The sequence below is a fragment of the Anabas testudineus genome, chromosome 4 (genome assembly GCF_900324465.2).
Source record: "Anabas testudineus chromosome 4, fAnaTes1.2, whole genome shotgun sequence".
NCBI lineage: Eukaryota > Metazoa > Chordata > Actinopteri > Anabantiformes > Anabantidae > Anabas > Anabas testudineus.
Window position 1 is genome coordinate 3708650 of NC_046613.1, and position 20867 is coordinate 3729516.

General features: G+C 39.6%; 1 protein-coding gene across 5 annotated transcripts; it reads right to left on the reverse strand.

Moving 5' to 3' along the window:
- Positions 1–5497: 5497 nt before the first annotated feature.
- Positions 5498–18384, reverse strand: podn (podocan). Of its 5 annotated transcripts, none has more exons than XM_026346500.1 (12): positions 18259–18384; positions 17426–17512; positions 15804–16097; positions 14815–14908; positions 12524–12588; positions 11027–11136; positions 10777–10933; positions 10576–10691; positions 10110–10323; positions 9512–9955; positions 8355–8503; positions 5498–6676 (listed from the first exon to the last, which is right to left on the reverse strand). In XM_026346500.1, the coding sequence occupies exons 3-12, from the start codon at positions 16077–16079 to the stop codon at positions 6532–6534; spliced, it is 1770 nt and encodes a 589-aa protein (XP_026202285.1). In that variant the 5' UTR covers positions 16080–16097; positions 17426–17512; positions 18259–18384; the 3' UTR covers positions 5498–6531. The 5 variants fall into 5 exon arrangements, with proteins under 5 accessions (XP_026202285.1, XP_026202284.1, XP_026202286.1 ...); XM_026346499.1 differs by having other exon boundaries at positions 18232–18384; XM_026346501.1 differs by lacking the exon at positions 18259–18384 and adding an exon at positions 17965–18051.
- Positions 18385–20867: the final 2483 nt, after the last annotated feature.

Sequence of the window (20867 nt, forward strand, 5' to 3'; positions counted from 1 at the left end):
TAACAATCCACCATTCAAACAAAACTTTACAAGCAGAAATTGAGAGGCCACACCACAAGATGAAAGAAATGATTTGTCTGCTAATTTACATCAAAACTAGGGGAGGAGCTTCATTATACAGCAATACATTGACCCAAAAGTACACTGCCGAATCAGCACAGGACTTAATCATGTTTTAGACTGGCCAAGTGGATCACCAAACCTTAATCAAAATGAACATACATTTCACCTGCTGAAGAGGAAATCGAAGGGAACAAAAACACACAAGCAACAACTGAAGGAGGCTGCGGAAGGAGCAAATGAAAAGAAGAAACCAACTGTTTGATGATGTCAGTGAGTCAACAGGCTTGTCACTGTTCTTTCAAATAAGGGATCTGAGACTAAACATGAAGTCTTATGGATTTTAATTTATTTTAAAAAATAACTGTACATACTATCAAATAAAAGCTGAATTGAACTACAGGTGTGGTGGTTGTGAGGGCTCTTGGACTAAGACTTGGGGGTGTTAGCTTCACCTGTGTTGTGCAGACTGTTACAGAGTTTGTGCGGTCCTAAGCGCTTTCACCAAAACAACCACAAAGTCCTACATATTGTCAGGGATTCAATGGGGGTTGATCACTCACAAGTGGTGTGAGTGATCAGATCACGATCCATCTAAGTGGTTATTTACACTTGTTCTTAGAGCTGTTCTCTTGTGATCCATTTGCCCAAGATACATTTTAAAAACACGGTCAAAGATATTTACAGGTGTGTTTGTATTTATAATTCCTTCTATTCATACTGACCATGAAGTGGTGGCACCATAACAAAACACAATGTTATGATAAAGGGACAAAATGTTCTATACACTCATTTCACTATCAAGGAACTATTATAGGAGCCAAAATAAAGACATACAGTATTTAAAACTATATTAATGCACTTCATTTCTGTATTAATAACACCCACCTGGACTAATCTTTAAATCTGTGGAAAACCCACTGGATGTAACTGCAGCCAAATTTAGACTGTTACATGATCTGTTCTGTATGACTGTGACCACTGGACAGAGTGATTGTTCATCTTAAACAGCTAAAAACCAATAGTGTTGTGGGGGGCAACCCCCTAACCCCCCACACTTCACACATACCCAACAAATGAGGGCTCCTGTGCCCCCTCAGACCGAGTAATTAACAGTAAGTTTTTATTAATTACAGCCTATTACCATGCTGTATTTGGTGTAGCCACAGCAAAATGCAAGAATTAAATTTTTACTCTTTTCCTTTTTTTGACAACAGGACACAATACTGACTTGAAAGACACAGTTTTAGGGGGTTTTGCACTGATCAAAAAATTAAAGGAACACTGAAAACACGTCAGCTCTCAGTACAGAACGACATGCTGGATATCTATGTTAATATAGACTGGTTAATAGATGGTGTTATGAGATAGCTCCTCCCTGATCTGGACCAGGGCATCACTGAGCACCCGGACAGTAATCTGCAATCTGGCAGCATCAGATGGACCAACGCATAATGTCCCAGAGGTGTTCTCTTGGATTTACTGTGGCCAGAAAAAGTATGTGAATCTTTTGAAATGTTATGGCTTTCTGCATTCATTTGTCATAAAATGTGCTCTGGTCTATATCTAAGTCAAAGGCATTAACCAATAGAATGTGCCTAAAGTAATAACACAAAACAAATTCTGGCCTTGTTTGTGTTTATTGTGAACAACCATAAAAACTTCCAAGTGTTAGTTTACATACCAAAAAGTATGTGAACCCTTTCCTCCTGAACAATGTGCAGGTCTGATCCACAGCTACAGGAAGCACCTTTTTGAGGTCATTGCTGCCAAGGAGAGGTCAACTAATTCCTTAACTAATTTTTATTCTCAATAAAGATGTGAAAGATCAGAATTTGTCTTGTGTTGTTATTTTAAGCATATTGTATTTATTAATACTCTTGACTTAGATGAAGATCAGATCACATTTTATGACTAAGTAATGCAGAAAACCAGGAAATTCAGTCAGGGGAGTGTGTGTGTGTGTGTTGGGGGGGGTATCAATTCCTTCATCCTCCATGAACTGCCTGCATACTTTCATCACCTGAGGCCGGGCATTGCTGGCACCAGGAGGAACCACTGCACCACTGTAGGGTCTGACAGTGGGTTCAAGGATTTCATCACAACACCTAATGACACTGAGGGTGCTGTTGTCTAGCCTATAGAGGTCTGTGTGTCCTTCCATGGATATTTCTCCCCAGACCATTGCTGACCCACAACCAAACCAGTCATGCTGAACAATGTTACAGGCAGCATAACACTATCCATGACTTCTCCAGACTCTTTCAAATCAGTGGCATTTACTCAGGTTGAACCTGCTCTCATGTATTAAAAGCACAAGGGGCCAGTGGCAGACCTACCAATCCTGGTGTTTTTTTGGCAAATGTCAATTAAGCTCCACGGTGCCAGGCAGTGAGTACAGGGCCCACTAGAGGAGGTATAGCCCCCAGGCCAACCTCATGAAGTCTGTTTCTGATTGTTTGGTCAGGGACATTCACACCAGTGGTCTGCTGGAGGTCATGTTGTAGGACTCTGTAGTGCTCATCCTGTTCCTCCTTGCACAAAGGAGCAGATACTGGTTCTGATGGGTTAAGGACCTTCTATGGCCCTGTCCCCATCACCTGGAGTCTCCTCTGCACTCATGAGACTGTGCTGGGAGACACAGCAAGCATTCTGGCAATGGCACGTATTGATGTGCCGTCCTGGAGGACATGTGCAACCTCTGTAGGGTCTAGGTGTCATCTATATTACATCTGTTGTTAATTTCATTAACAGCATTGTTAAAAAGTCAAACATATGTACTCCATAAAAAATAGGTTCATAAAAAAATATAAATTGCATTGGGTTTTTTTATGCCTAGAGAGGAATGAAAACTCACTCAGGAAGCAAATCTTGACTGAGGTTCTCATAATTCATGCATAAAAGGGTTAACAACCCCCTCTGCTACTGAACTGACCAGATCACAATCCTAGAAGTTTAGATCTGCCGACTCAGCTTCCTGTGCAAGATTGCACTGAATGAGGCCAAACATCCACCCATCCATTCATCCATCCATCCATCTTCTTCTGCTTATCCAGGGCCGGGTCATGGGGGAAGCAGTCTGAGCAGAGATGCCCGTACTTTCCTCTCCCTAGACAAGGGCTATAGTCCTTCCAACGTGTCCTGGGTCTTCCCCAGGGCCTCCTTCCAGTCAGACTTGTCCTGAATACCTCCACTGAGAGGCGACCCGGAGGCATTCGAAACAGATGGCCAAGCCACCTAAGCTGGCTCCTCTTGATGATGAGGAGCAGCGACTCCTACTTCCTCACCCTATCTCTAAGGGTGTGCAAAGCCACCCTGCAGAGGAAGCTCATTTTGGCCACTTGTCTCCGGAACCTTGTCCTTTCAGTAGACCAGGTAAGAAAGGGAATGTAGATTGACCAGGAAATCAGAGTTTCGCCTTTGGACTCAGCTCCTCAGCAACAAAACGGACCTGTATATTAACCACATTGCTGCTGCCGATGCACCCGAGTTTGCACTGCCTTTGGAAAATTTGCTTTTAATCGATCTTGTGTAGACTTTATAACACGTCCTCACATATTTATGACACTTTATGGCCGATATGATCAGTACAAATTATTCTAACATTCGAGCACTGAATTAAGATAAACAAACTAGAACAAACCCTCTAAACCTCTCTCTTATCACTGAAAGGCTCCAGTTTACTCCATCAGATACTAGGTTTTATGTATTTTGTTGTTTCACTAACCACTTTTCTCTGTGAACAGTAAATGTCAGAGATTTCAGATATCAGAATGACTTGTTTTTCATGAGAAGATAACAGAATGCACTCTGACAAGTTGTTTCCTTTTCTTTCTCTCTTTCCTATCTGGATTATGTTATGATATTGGATATACATTGCCTGTCCAAACAAATATTAATATTTTGTTACAACAGCCTTTAGCTTTGATTATGGCACACATTCACAGTGGTATTGTTTCAATAAGCTACTGCAATGTCACATTTATTTATTAACTCCTTAGTTATTCTAGAGTTGCATTAATGTTTCTCCAAGTTCTTTATTGATGATGAGAGAATCTGATGCTGCACAAAGTCTTCTACAGCACATCCCAAAGACTCTCAATGGGGTTAAGGTCTGGACTCTGTGGTGGTCAATCCATGTGTGAAACTGATGTGTAACACTTCCTGAACCACTCTTTGACAATCTGAGCCCGATGAATCCTGACGTTATCATCTTGGATTATGCCTGTGTCATCAGGGAAAAAAAAAAATCATTGATGGAATAACCTGGTCATTCAGTATATGCAGGTAGTCAGCTGACCTCATTCTTTGGAAACATAACGTTGGTGAACCTAAAGCTGACCAACTGCAGCAACCCCAGATCATAGCACTGCCCCCACAGGCTTGTACAGTGGACACTAGACATGATGGGTGCATCACTTCACCTGCCTCTCTTCTTACCCTGATGCTCCATCACTCTGGAACAGGGTAAATCTGGACTCATTAGACCACATGAACTTCTTCCATTGGACAGTTCTTAAATCAGTTTTAGTAGTTTTATCGACCTCCTCAGATGTTTTCTTTGCTTAATTCATGCCAATAATTTGACCCTTCTGAAACAGATTAACATCTTTTCCACGACCACAGGATGTGTCTACCAACATGGTTGTTTAGGAAATAAGAAGCTACTCACTGCATCAATTAGGGTAAATAATTGTTGCCAGCTGAAAATTAATCATCCTTGCAGTAATTATCCAATTACCTATTTCCTTAGTTAAATCCAGGTGGTGACTTTTTTGGACAGGCAGTGTAGTATCTTTACCAGATGCATATTGGAGACAAAAACCTCCTGAAATATTGATCTGAAGTTTGGGTGAATGTTGGGAAACGCTCTTCTTTAGCCTTTTTAAAATGTATTGCTGTGTTCAAAAACTGTATATGTGACAATATGATACTGCTGTATGTACGTAAATGTCACACTGTATTCATAGCAATATAGTGAATGTAATAGGATGAGTATTTTCATTGTCAAAATATTACTATCAATATACTTTTTTTTATAAAACAGTCGAGTGAAGTAGCAGCTTCAGATATGAAATTGCTTTTATGTTCTGAATATTTCATTCACAAGCACACAATGAAAGAATAAGAATAAAAGACGCCCATTCTCATTGAAGGTAAATGCTTTCCAACAGTACTGCTGTCGATCAAATACCACACTGGCTGTCTGTAGTGCTAAGAATTCAGTTCATCAATTGAAGGAAAAAGTAACAGGTCTTTTTGTATTATTAAAAGAATTAGTTGAGGAAAACTACTGTGCCTTTACTGGTTTATGTTACAATCCTTTAGAGTTGCTGTAGTTACTGGTGAGAATGAAAAATGCGCTGCAGTTCATGAGTTCTGTTCAAAATGACACAATTGACCACTGAGGGTAGAAAACACGCCACTGACTGCTGCATAACAGAAGAACAAGCTACAATTTTATATCTGCAACATGATGCACACTCGCCCTAAAAGCATTTTTCCCAAAGAGAATCATTGCAACAGGAGAGGATACAAATCTGTGAATAAATATTTCAAACAGTTGACATTTTTATCATCAGAATATCTTTTCTATGGACAATACTGTTTTGTATCTTCTTTATGTGCATACACATGTGTAAGGATCATCGTGGTCATTTCAAAAACCTGGAATGAGGAAGAATGAGAACTTAGAAAAAGTACTGCAATCAATGGGCTGTTTGTTTTGTTGACACATCATTATTACAGTGTGTTGTGTTAATTTAAAAAATTATTAGCAACCAAGGGACAGACACACTGGACATTCTCTATGGTGTTAAAAGTTGTGCTTGGACAATGATCCTTGGGAACTTCCCACAGTTAAGGAATGTAAATCCTGTGAATGAGGTCCATAAATAGTACAAAAGAATTTTTCTTGATATAACAAACATTTTTTAGGATTGTAACTTCTTACATATGAGCTTTTGAAATAAAAATGAAGTCCTATTTAAGAGCTGCACCGTTACATTCACCAGTTACTGTGGCTTGATTGGTTTCACTGGTTCACAGTACTTCTGGTGAAATGGCCTTTTTACAATAGAAGACAAGACAGCCATTAACAAAGTGACATGAAACTACACAAAGAATATACATCTGTACTTTTTCTCCTTATAATTGTGATTTTGATTCTGAAACATTAACATGGGAAAATTCCAACTGACTTTTGTGAATGCATTTTTTATAACAAAGCACAAACACACAAAACAGACAATAGGTGCATTTCAACAGTCAAAAACAAAAACAAAAGCTCAGATATAAAGATATGCAAAACTATCCAGCCCATAAAATGGAAACGAAAGTAACTTCATCCGGCATCCTGCACCAGAAATATACGACTCTGTCCCTCAGCACAGCTCCAACCTCATAGGTTCACTCGAAGCCCATTCTATCATCAACACAATGCAGTCCAATGTCAGTTTAATGGAGTGTGCTTTATGTTTCCTGCTCCTCCACTATGATCTTATCAACCTCCATCTCATCAGCTTTCTCATTTCCTGTGCCAAAGTCCAGCACTTGCAAGTTAAGCAGGTGTGAGAAAGAGCTCTCGTCCAAGGTGTCCACAGACAGGCGGTTATGCCTTTAAAGGAGAAGAGACAAATATGTCAGGACTTTGTTTAGTTTTTTTAACTAGCCATTTGATGACAAAAGAAAACACAGCACAGGATACAGACACGCAGCATTTACAAATCAGATCAATCAAATCATTTACACGTCAGACGTCAGCGTAGCGGGATCCCCTTCCACCAGAGATGCAAGCATCCCAGCAGCTCTAAATTACCCTACTCTAAACAGCTGTGTTGGAAAAAGTGGCAGCAGCTGATATGAACAACATGGAGAGCACACCGGTCTGGAAGGGGTCAAGGCCTGAAAATCAAATAGAACAAAAGCTTTAAAAGCGTTTGTCCATAAACTCTGTACTGCTTGACCGCTGCTTTCAGCTGCAGTGTTTCTGGGTATAAGCCTGCATTATGTCAAATAAAAGTGGGTATTTTGCTAAAAGCACACAATTTAGAGGAGATGGAGAGATCGCATACCACACTGCAATCCTCTGCGAACTGAAGCTCTCTCAGGTGGTAGTGGTAGTAAATCCAGTTGATTAGTAAGAGACTATGACACAAGAAATACTTTTGATAATGTTTATTATGATATTCGCTACTATGAGGTAAAACCTCATTTGCCTAACAGTGAAACTATCATTTTAAAGGAGAGTTTGAGGGTTAAAATACAGCTTGGACGTTCGAAACAGCTGTGATACTTTGTGCTTGTTTACAGTAACACATTTCTTGATAAAAGTTCATGTAGATGAGAAGACTGATATTTGAACCCCATTTTCTGAACAGTTGGGACTTTTTTGCAATTTGCAATAAAGACAGAAATCTGTGATTTCATTATACACGTGAACCTTTGTTTATGTGACAAAAGTAGATCTGGACTGCAGGCACATGTGTTGCCTCTCAAAGGTTGTTGTAGTACATAGGCCTGACATTGTCCTGCTGCCATACCCACTGACTTCCAGGGAAAAGATGACATGTTGCTCTCTGGCACCGATGCCCCTCTATACCATGTCAGCTGCTTTTTTTTTTATTATTGCAAAAAGTCCCAACCTTTGTCAAAATGGGGTTTGCTCTTTTAGATAGATCCATGCTGGGTGTTTGGTTTCCCATTTTTAGACTTTGTACTAAGCTATGCAAACCATCTATATATTTTAATACCATACAGACAAATATGTTTATTTTCCAAAATGTCAAACGATACCTTTTTATAGTTTCTGAACTCACCGACTCTGACAGTACATTTAGAAGTTCAACACACTTGTTTCAGATTGAGATTTTTTATGCATTTTGAATGTGATTTTTCCCAAGAGACTTTAAAAGTCTAGAAATACGCTGGCTTCTAACTGGATCAAATTTGTGCTGAAGTTGCACATGTCCATGATTGCAGCTGTCCCTAAAAGACAACATATTTTCCTCACAGCCATTCTTCAGTTGTACTTGTATAATATTTTCCTGTGCAGAGATCAATTTGCATGGAAAGGAAAATTATGTAAGGAGCCACACACCAGATTTCCACAAACTTGAAGAGTATCAGGGCTACACCCCCCCCCCCCCCCAACCCCCACCCCTCCGTATGTCTCATGCAGCTACTTTGAAGTAAAACAGGTTGTGCAAACAACATTTACAAGCATTAACGTGCTTCTCTGTTGGAAAGAAAGTCAAAGACTGATTATTATAAGAAATGATTTGTTCGCCTCTTACCGGAGATAGATGCCTTTGATTTTTGGAGTGCCTTCAAATGCTGAAGATGGGACACTGGAGATGCGGTTATGTTGAAGGTAAAGATACTCCAGAGACTCAGGCAGGTCAGAAGGAATGTGCGACAACTGGTTGCCAGACAGGTCTAGTGTCTACAATTACAAAATGCATACTAAATCAAAAACATAATGACTTAGATGAATGTAATAAAAGTAATGGATTATGCATTATTTAATGTGTATCACACATCATCAAAAGTATTTTAAACAAACTTTTCTGTTTTTTTTTTCACTTTTTTCACATTAATATTGTTTAAAAATGTATATTTGTGTTCTTTATGCTTTTTAATCTGAAAATAACCTTATAGTTTAATAACAGGGCTAATCGTGGTGCTCACACTGTGTTCAAACAGCTGAGCATTACAGAGTCATGAGTACTGGGTGACGAAGCAGCCAACATTAACATTAACATTATCTCAACATTATGTATTGTCAAGTCTCAGGGACCCAAACACCGCCTGCAACGACCTTAGCCGAACACTTGCAGTCACAGATTGTTTTTCCTGGCTAGAGCAGACTCACTCTGAAAAAAGCAAAACAGCGGCAGCAGAGTGCACAGCACAGACACTATTCACTTTCTGGATTTATGGTCAAACTTAGACGTTTCTGCTCTTCCTCCTTCATCTCAGGAACTGAACTATGGATTTACTGCTTTTGATGGATCAGCCCAGTACATGTGTGTGTATGTTACGTTTTAACCAGTTCGTGGATGTTAGATTAAATTCAAGACTAAAGCTCAAAGATGGACTGATTCTGACTGTCTCTGACCTAAACCTGGCCGTCACTATAATCTACATAGTTTTTCAGCATGTCAGTGTACAGGCACATTTTAGGGACTTCAGGGACTGGTTTTAAAGCTCCAAAAGGAGCATAAAATGGGCACTTTAAGTCAATATTAGCACATCCTATTGTGTAGTAAAGTCGTATGCCACCTATGGTTAGGGTTAGGGTTAGGGTTAGTCAAAGTCAATATATTTGGCATCACTTCCACTCTGACTTTGAGTACAACTCAGATTCCTGTCATTGCAGAAATTACAATTTGAAAATTGCAGTAGTCAAAGACTACTAGGATCTGATCTGTGTGTTTCCTCAGTTACTCACTGTGAGCGCAGTGAGCTCCATCCAGGCTCCCTGGTAGACGGAGTTCAGTTTCAGCTGATTGTTGCTTAGGATGAGCTTTCGCAGCTTCTCCATGCCCATGAGCACGCCGTCCGGAATGGAGTTGAGTTTGTTGTTCTTGATTTCAAGGACCTGCAGGCTGCGAGGAAGACCAAGCGGCATGGAGTGCAGGCTGTTTCCTGACAACTCCAGTGTTTCCAGGAAACGTAGCTTCCTAAAGGCTTCACGGTGTAATTTGGAGCTGGTCAGCTTGTTGTAGCTGAGGTTGAGCTCTGTCAGGCTGTACAGAATGGACAGGTCATTGCGGCCAATCTCAGAAATATGGTTGTGGAGTAGCATTAGAGTCTTTGCCCGTCGTGGCAAGCTCCTGGGAACCCGCTCCAACAAATTGTTGTACATGTGTAAAGTATGCAGCTTCTTCAAACCCTAGTAAAAATGCACATTAGAGATGAGAGAGAGAAGTGTTGAAGTATTATGCAGAAGACCCAAATGTTGAATACAAAACTACTACTAAATGAAATGACCATGTTTTAACTTAAATCTCTTTTCCGGTATAAGAATAGAAAGACAAACAACAAACCTGGAAGGCATTTGGGTGGATGGAACGTGAGCGGAGCTTGTTATTGTGGAGGAGTAGGTACTCGAGGTTTCGGACAGGTGTAAGAGCATCTCCAGGGATGAGGCGAATGGAGTTCTTCTCCAGATGTAGAAGCACTAGATTGCGAGGCAGACCCTTGGGGACAACGCTCAGGTTGTTATTTGACAAATCCAGGCACTCCAGACGGGTTAGTTGGCTGGCAGATGAGGAGGGGAAACTGTCAAATCAGTTATTCTATCATGGATTGTGTTTTCTCTGTGCTGCTGATATTTTATAGGCTTTGTCAAGCAGATGCTCTTATTTTGTACAAACTTGAGAGCACATAAATCCATGTATGTATATCCATGTGCATGTATATACAGTTATTTACATTACTATGAAGGTTTTAAATTTTAGAAAGCATTACATTGATGGAATGGTTTTAACATAGTAGTTACTGTATGTCCACCTGAAAGTCCCGTTGTCCATGCCCTCATTGCTTAGGAGGTTGTTCTGAAGATACAGCTCTCTGAGGTTTGGCAAGTTGTTAAAGGCCCCCGCTGGGATTTTCTCCAACTTGTTACTCTAAACCAACATGAGCAGTCCTTATGTTATCATGACGGCTACTTTCACGAATGAAAGGAATGAAAGTACCTCATTGGTGCTATACCTTTAGATGAAGACGGTACAGGCTGGACGGCAGGTTTTTGGGGACAACCCGCAGGAAGTTGCTGGACATGGTGAGGATCTCCAGGTTGTCAGAAGCATTGAACATGTTGTCAGGAAGCCCTGTGTCAGTCAGCTTGTTGTTATGGAGGTACACAGACCTGAAAGCCATGACAAGGAATACTGTCTTGTGCAAATGGACTTAATTCTAGGGAAAGGAGTGACATGCACAACACACGTGTACACATTCTTACCTCAGTTTTGGTTTATGGCCGAACGTGTAGGGGTAGATTTTTGTTAGCTGATTAGCAGCAAAATCAGCACTAACCAGAGAGGGTGGTAGAACCTTTGGTGCTGAGGTGAGCTGTAAGCACAAGATTGACATGACATGATTACAAACCACTCCACTGATGCATGGTGGTTTCTGAAAACAGAAAAATGACATGATTAATTATCTATTATAATTTTCAGGACAAGTGGCCTATTGAATGTGTGAAGAATAATGAAGCTGGTGATAGTGTGATATTATACTGGCCCAATAAAAGTCTTTCGGTGGGTGAACAGTCTGGACACTGGAGTTCTCAGCCTGCATCCTCTCCCCTTTTAAAATTAACCTTTTAATCATAACCTCCATCTTTCACCACAGTCTAGTGATTCAAGCTGTCATTCACACGCGTCCTGACATTTACAGATGGCTAACAAATGATGTGGCTTCTCATCCAGTGCCACAAGCAGGTTGACATTTTAGAGTTTTTTTAAGTGAAATGTCTTGAAATTAGATACAGAGGAAGGACTGGCAAAACGTTTGGCACAGACTCTAAGAACTTTGGTCTCCTTTAATCAAAATGATGATAGCCAAATACCTGCAAACCTCAAAGCTAATATTAATCTCACTAGCTTTATCCATTTGCATTTAGTTAATTAGGAAATGTTAGCATGCAAACCAATTAAACCAAGATAGTTTTCATGGTAATTATATTAGTATATAATTTTATTAGTATACATATTACCATTTTCATTGATCATTTTACCATTCTATTGTTACCATTCTAATCTGCCCTTATTTGAGTGTATGCCTCAGTGTGGCTCGTTTTAATCAAATATCTGACATTAAGAAAAGCTAAGACATCCAAAGGGATGGTAGAATATACTCATTCAGTTTATACTACAAACTGCCCACATACTGAAGCAAATGCTAGTTCCTTTTCTGCGGTGCACAGGTGTTATACATGACAAGTTTTGTCATTTTCAGAAGAACTGGTTATATTAGTCCTCCTTTGAGAGCTCTGCTCATTACAACATGATTATAACTATGAATTCAAGCAGCATGACCGTGTCCTTGAGGCTCAGCAAGCACTTAAAAATCCACTATTCTTACTGTGTCCAGTTTGACTATTCACCCTGGTGAAGGCACAAACAAATCGGTCCATCCCTTCCCTTTCATTCTGTGTCCAGGGTCAGTAACATTTTATCTCTGACCAGCTGGCACAGCCATACTGGAAGTGATTACAAGCATAAGCTCGCACAGAGTGTATGAGAGGAGGCTGCCACCTCTCCCTGCCAGCTGGCGCTTGTCAATGTATCAGAACAGAAGAGAAAAACAGTGAACATGACCATAACAACCAAAACCAACCATAACATAGCAGATAAACCTGCCCTACTGTAGCATCATGTAGCCACAATTTGTTAAGTTGAGGTTAGTGGCGAAAACAAACATCTGAAAGACGAGTTTGTTTTGGTGTATGACTCACCTTGTTATTTGCCAAGTATAAGTAAGCCAGCTGTTCGAGCATCTCAAAACCTTCATCCTCAAGGCCTGCAAAGACAAAAACATGCTGCATAACAAATAAATATCGTTGTCATCACAAGGCAAAAAAAAGAATTTTTGGTCGAATGGAGTTTTTATTATTGTGCACATTCTAAGTAGGCAGTTAAGAAAAACTACACCTATTTTAGACACAGTAAATAGTTATGTTGTATTTGAAAAAGGTTTTTGAAAACATTAAATCCTGTAGATCGCTAGAGGACACTAATGACGTATTATTGAGGTAAACTGACTTACTGTTGTGTGGGTTAATGGACACTAAAAGCTGTAGCAGTGGAAACCTTATATTGGCATAGCAATTTATTTGTGCTGTGCTTTACACAGAGGACATCTGTGTTTGAGAGAGAAAGACGAACGTAAGACGAAAGTTTAGAATTCCAGCTTATTTCCTGGAATTTACATCTAGATACATCAAACAACATACGGCATAGCATGTTTTGTATCAGATCACTCAAATGATTGTTTTCTTCTTTTGATATAGACCTTTCTAGACTTTTTCTGCTACCCTACTTCAGTTGTTTTTGAGTTTTTGGGGTGGTTCCTCCAGTCAGTCTTCTCTTCAACAGGTAAAATGTTCACTTTCTAGGTAGTCTGCTTTAATTCGTAGTTATAATCATATTGTAATGAACGTTTGTAGCTCACCTCTCTATACTGTTTTCAAATTCCAACTGGGCTTTCTGATTCTTAGTGCAGATGACGGTTTGCATCTCGTGGTATAGGCTCTGGATTTTTGCTTATGAACTATATTTTGATATGGTCTATTGTAATTTGTTAACCCCCGCTCAGTGGAGGCTGTTGTCAGTGGTGTCACTGTTGTTTTCGGGGTGTTTCATGAACTGCTCTGTCACAATGCTTTTGTCATCATCTGTTGCTGCTTTTTGCTTGAATGGTCCATTGTTTTCGTGTTGCTCAATACACCAGGTTTCTGTCTTTTTAGGACATTTAAAACTGTTTGTTTTCCGAGGCTAAAACCAATGAACACCTGGGTAACAAGAACATCTATCAGTCACATATTCTAATACTTTTTCTCACTTGTAGTCGACCTGATACAAAAAAGGGCTATGGTCTATGTTGTTTAATGTGTAAATACCACTAAATAAAAGCTGAATTTCATTTTATATTATCTTTTGATCTTAAACCAAGTGGCTTTAGTGTGCAGCAAAACTAAAATAATTGGTCTTGTCATTGTAACAGTTCTGTGGGAACTGTCAGGATATACACAGCACAGATAAAGAGTGATTTATGAAGCTGCAATCAGAGCTTTAGAAACAGAAACACAAATCAGCAATCACTAGAGCTGGTCAGGGAGATAAAAAAATCCACCAAGCTATCTGTTGATCTTGGTACCGACACTGTTAGCCAGAATGATAATGACCACCTGTCCCTCAGCCACATCACTAGCAGAAACAACAAAGACTTATCCAGTAGAAGCAAACAATTGTTCCCACACAGTGCAGTATCTTCATTTGTTATGTGTGTTACATGGCTAATGAACAAAAATAGGTTAACTAGTATTAAATGTGTTATCTGATCCTTACATACTCACAGCCATTGTGCAGCCTTTATGGTCTCTAGTAGGATTTAGTATTTCAGAGCATTACTTTCTGCTTTTGAAAGAGAAACAATATAACATTTGCTTACAACATTGTAAGTGGCTGAGTTGCAAGAGTAAATGCTAAGATATAGTAAAAAGTATATAAAAGTAAAGTGGCATTTCATTTACAAAGCAACATCTAACTAAACCTTACTAAAAGTTCAACATTAGCTTATTAGATTGAGGTTACTGATGAGACCAGCCAGACTCCCTGAATATAATAAATAGAGCATCTTTCATTTTAACTTGAGAATGTCTCAATTCTTTTCTAAAGGTACATAGTCTTTTTAAAACAAAGTTTCTCTATTTATTCTGCTGTATTGGAAGACAAAATGTTGGTATTAAAGAATTAGAAAACAGAAAATTGCCTCTGCAATCATAACTGAAGAGATATACACAACAGCCCAGTGGCAGAATAACTACTTATCAAAATAAAATTGCTCTAAATTGAGAGCTGAAGACTCCAACTTGGTACGGAGAAACAAAGACCCTCAGCTGAGCAGGACAGACAAGGACTCAGCAGCCCTGTTTGTCCCACACAAAACAATCTTGCAAACATGTCTGCTGTAATCTGCTCCTCTGCAGTCTGCCAACTTCCTGCCAGGTGTTCAGAGTGTGTTTACCATCTGTCGTGAGCCAATTGTTCTGAAGGTTGAAAGTCTCGAGCTGATGCAGGTGGGAAATGTGATCCACTGTTATCTCCTCGATTTTGTTGTTCTGGTGTCAAAAAACAAAACAAAAAAAACACAGACAGTAAATTCTATGGGATGTTACAGTGTTGCACTGCCGTCTCCCTATTTCTAAGCTGAATTACAAAATGTAGGTGTGTATTACTCTCTGAATATTAGAATAGCACAATTTTTTGTCATAGTAGCTACGTGCGCTGCTTGTTTGGGGATGTTTTGCTTTCAGCATTGTCAGGTTGTGAAATGTAGCTTAGTTAGATTTGTGACAGGTGTCTAACTTCATCTTTGCAGAACCTTCAGATGGTCTTGGATTGCTATCGCCCTATTGGTCCAGATGATTGATGATTGTACATGCTTCACAGATGATCTAACCAACTGTTGTGATAAGATTTTTTTCACATGGGAAAGAATTCCTCTGTTGTCCACTACAGTCCTTTTGATGTCCAAATGATTCTTTTGCATAGAGAAGTACTGTTCTGCAATGGCCACGCTAATCAACTGACAAAAACTACAAGATAGATAGATAGATTTTCAGTCAAGTCTGAAGTCAAGACTGAAGGCAAAACACCTACAAACCAAGCAGGAACTTATAATATTACAGCAAGCAATAAATCATCAGGGAATGCCTTCCATTAACTCCCAAAGATCTGTACCCGTGTTAAAACTAACAATTTGTATGATTATGTTAGTTTGCGCAAATACTTTTGAGCCTTTAAAATTATGGGTATATGAAAAAAAATGTAATTTCTACACAGTTGAGTCTACACTTGCAGCACATCTCGCTCGTTTCATTTCAACTCAACTGTGATGGCAGACCCAATGAGGAACTTTGGGTAACTGTCAAAGTGTCTAAGGACTTATTACGTTATTATTATTTATTGTTATTATCTGTATGTCTTTGAGTGTGCAAAAAAGTAGTAAAAGACCTGTAGAGAGAGCTGGCGGGTTTTGTCAGACAGCCCAGCAGGAAACTCTATAAGGTTGACTCCAGCGCAGTCCACTGTCCCCTCTGCTGTACAGCTGCAATCTGGCGGACAGTCTATTGGCTCTGATTTTGTCACCTCTGGTGCAGTGTCCGTCTCTTTTAAAGGCTTTTCCTTCTTTTCTTCCTCTGCTTCAAGAGGGGCCTGGCAATGCACCAAAACCCAGGCCAAGAGTAGCACACTCAGGGCCTGCAGGATGGAATGCTTGGGAAAGGCCATGTCCACTGCTGAGCTCTCCTGTTGCACAAGCACATGGACACTTAAGCTAAAAAAATCAGGTCACAGAGCATTTTGTTCCTGGTAACAGGTCCTAATAAAAGCTGCAATTTGCTACTGCTAGGCACTGAAGCAGTAGTAGGTGATTTTCATGCTCTTAGACATTCCTGATTGAGTGTCTGTAATTATTATGGTGGGTGAGAGAGAAGCGCCATGCCCCACTGATAGGCTTTCATGTAAAGTGGTGGAGGTGGATTCATGTTGTCAATCACTATTTTACACTGCTCCACAGCTCCTAGAATGTGAGGAGGCGTGTCTGGTGTCACACATGACCATCACCTTTAATGTTTATATAGCGAACATCACTGATTACCAGAAAACATACTCACATAAACGTTAAATAAGACCAGTGCTCCTGTGATATGAACACATCTGATAGATTATTGTTACTGCAGTAGACGCTAAGGAGACAGGTATCAGAAAGTGCAAAGACTGTAGTGTTAAAACACACACGTGTGTGGTTTATCGCATCTTCTCTAGCACACATCCAGTTTAGCTGCAGGTCATGTTCTGTCTTTCGTAAACTTCTTCTGCAGTGGAGCTAAACTAGTCATATGCTAAGTGGGAACAGCCCTAATGCTGTACATCAGAAGAAGAGGTGACATCAGAACAAACTCATACTCTTACAAAGCATGAAGTGTCAAACCACAAGCGATTAAGTGATGAGAGGTCAAACCCAGGTCGGCAAATCAACTACACTATGGAAGCTAAAGCTCTGCAAATATCATGATTAAAAACACACCTCCCTGATGTGTTCTACTGTAGCTCTCCAAAAATCACATAAACTTTTTTTTTTTTGCAATGTTGGCTGAGCCCCCACGCTGAAATATGTCTATCGAATGGTTTGCCATGAGATTGTACACACATTCACTCCTCCATCAGGATGAACGGCAATTAAAATTTATAACATTCCTGTTGTCCTCAGCTGTTCTTTGTATTCAGCACTTCTGTATTCATGCATTATATTGCCATTGTCCTTTTTATAATGTTAACAATGGACATTGCTATTTAGCTCTGAGCTAATTTGCTTCGTTATGGCGGTTGGTTGAGAATTACAGAAGACATTGAGTCTGCTTTATAAATGGTGGTGTTTGAGTTTGAAAGATTTTCTCATTTCTCAGGTTGTTAAATGGCTAATGAGACTAAAATTCAGGATATTTCAGTGCAAGTGAAAAACTAAGTGAATCACATGCCTTTATACCTTTATACTGGTAAAATATTGCACTCTGCCATGCATAACAGGTATATCAAAAATAAAAAAAGCCATTAGGAAGGTACTCTTTACACACCAGGTCAACAACAAATGACAGCGGCCTCTGTGCTCCTTCTCTCTGCTCTGTCTGAAGCTTCAGTCTTCACTGAATACAAGGGCTAATCTGAAAAAACAACATAAGCATCATTTCATACACGTGCAGACACAAAAGTAAAAAAAATAATTGTGCAAAATAGCAGTAGTTAGTCTGTGAGGCTTGTGTTTTGGTAAATTATGGTAAAAAGACCTCTATTCATCTCCATCCATGTTGGTAAAAATATTCCATGTGGGTACTCAAGGCAGCTCTCAAGGCGAAAGCCTAAAAGCCATCTATCAGTGCAGCCTTTCCTGCTTGTCATACCACAACAACAACCAGAGGAACCGTGGCAAATGTACTCACACACATGGAAAATCTGCACCGCACCATGTATCCACCCACAGCAAATAAAATATAAAAGCCTGTGCACTTGCAGTTATTGTATAATGCTGACCTTGGCTAGAATAAAAACATGATAGCATCCAAGGGTCAGAGAGGAGTTCAAAGCCTTCACTATGTCAACTGCATTCTCCAGTTACCTTTTAATTGGAGGCTTGAAGTGACAATGTATTAGCAGAGATGCCGTGCATTTTAAGTCATTACTTGTTTTCATGCTGTTCTGCTCTTTCTCTGAGTGAAGGTCATGAAGTGGCCTCATCTGAAACACATCGCAACTGTCATGCAAAGATGAATGATGCTGCCACTTATGGCTCAGTCTAAGCTCCATATCATGTTAACAGTCACACATAAAACATGCAGCAGTAAAGTCTCCAAATGTAAAAATCTGGTCTCCTACTGTACTTTACCACAAAATGATGTTTGCTGAAACGCACCGAAGTCTGACGTCCAGTCTAAACACAGGCTGTCCCATAGCAGGCGAGGAGTCGCACAGCCTCACCAGATACCCTCCAGATGTGAGAGAGAAGTGGGAGTGGGAGAGGGAAAGCTGAGAGAACGAAAGGAAGGGGAACAGGCAAGAGTGAAAAGGAAGGGAGTGAGTAAAAGAGACAGCTTTGACCTGACTGAGAGCCAAAAACACAAATTCTTTCCTTTTTTCTCATATTTTAGCCCAAGTATTGATTTTTTTCCCCCCTCGGTGTAGCAGGCCTTTCCAGTTTCAATGTAATAAGTTTGTTTTGTTATGACTTGAGTTTCCTCCAGATTCAAGAACATCTTTCCAATCCCACATGATTCAATAGAGATGAGAATCATACTGTAGGGTTGCAGAAAAACTACAACAGATAAAAAACACTTTGTTGTTCTCCAGGCTACACTGGATCACTCTAGTGCACGTCACAGATTGAATATGATACAGTATAACTAACTACATAAAATGTTCCTGTTTTTTTACAGCATGTTCACAGATACCTTTCTTTTTAGAGATTGAGACACAGATGAGTTGTCCTAAATACTTCAATAATAAATTAAAAAGTGGAAGAGCAGCCTGCCAAAAAAGAGGCATCAGGATGTGATCTCATGTCCCACGTGTTTCTGGATTAGGCCTCTCTTTCAACGAGTTAAGCACAGCGTGTGAACATCTGCTAATATGAAGACGCATTACCGCAGTTCATTTAACTTTAAATTTACACTGGCTGATTTGTCACAGTTTTTGTCTGTCTTTATTTCTTTTATTTTTACAACCTCACTTCCTATCTTTTTGCTTCCCATTAAAAAGATTTCAATAATATAGTTGATTTTTGTTTGCAGGGTACAAGTCAATCAGTTAAAAATGCAAAGAGAAAAGGTAAATCCACATTTCTCTTTCTTACAAAGACAAATATTATTTACATGGTCAAAATTAGGTTTAAAAAATAAAACAGATTTTTATGCTGAATTTTGGGAAATATGCCGATTTGCATTTTTGTTAAGAGCTCAATGAAAAGATCAATACCACATGTCTGGACTAAAATGTTAGGCTACAATCAGGACATAATTACCTTAGCATTAAGAGTGGAAATGTGGAAACAGCTAGCTTGGATATGTCCAAAACTAACACAATTCCCCTGCCAGACGCTCCAAGTTTCACTTTAACATATCATTTGTTTAATCAAAATCAAAGAATGAAAAGGAGCACGTTTTTACTTTTATGGGTACATTCTAGCCAAGCAGAAACTTTGTGCAATCTCTCCTGATTGCTTAACGGTGACAGCAGCTCAACTGACCTCAATTCGTCCTAATGCTAAGCTAACAAGCTGCTACGGATGCCACACCCAGGGCTTGTGAAACGCCTCCGGTGCACCAACATATAAGGACCCTGCCCTGTTCTGATCAATTCAAAAAGTAGAAAACAGCACTTTTCATCTGACTTTTGGATGCTCTAGTGAAGGAAATACCAGAACCGAACCGGGAATAATATATCACAGGCGAGATCGATTTAGTAGCTGTATCAAAATAAGTAAAGGATGTCATCCTCTGTTACTTTAAAGCGTGTCCTAAACAGTTTCATGGTGCTAACATGACATTTATTAAAGGGCCCATGTTACGCAAAATCCACTTCTTGGTCATTTGTGTACACATATACAACTCTCTGGTGCACATAGATGCACAACATGTATGTTAGAAGTATATTCCCCTCTGTTTTACATTTTTACCACAACCCTGGCCGAAAACTCACAGTCCTCGCTACAGCAGACTGAAACAGCAAGAAACGGTCCTCAATTACTGAATTTACAGATGAACACAGACGTCTCTCTTCATCCTCTCAGAATCTGAACATATTGTAGATTTATTTGTTTTTGAGCTGTCAAACCATTGTGTGTATGTGTATGTGCAAAGCTCCAACCGGTTCGTGGCTGCTGGATTCACTTCAAGACTAAAGTTCAGAGATGGACTGATCCAGACCATCTGTGTGATTGGATGGTGGTAAATTAACATGTTTATCTGACACCATTATAACTTATTGAAGCTGTGTCTGCTGCTACCACCACAGAATCTCCATGATGTGTCTTTGTAACTCGTAGCGCGTACGTTTTGTTTGTTTGTTTTTTTTTTCAAACTCCATTTATGGTTCACAAATATCACAGAAGTGTCTGCAGAGAGGTAGGGAGGTGGATCATCTCAAAACTAGTAGTTTTTGAGAGGGTCTGTTTACACATTTTCAAACGTGCAGCTCACCGTGATCTGCTCTACATGGTTTTTAGCGTGAAGATGCACTGGCACATTTTGGGGACTGCAGGAACCAGTTAAGCACTTTACCCTGAATTGAAATGTTACCAACCAAAGAATGCTGAATTGTTGCTAACAAATATTCCAAAACTACAACAATTGTTTGAGGGACATCTACTTAATTCACTCGTCCAACAAGGATACCTACTGTTATGTTTTTTTTTTTTTTGCATAGTTATGTTGGTTATGTCAGTAATGAGGCAGACAGACATTTATTTTTTAGGTTTGAAATTTTGAACTTGAAACTAAATTATTTTTTTATCAAGTGCATCTGACT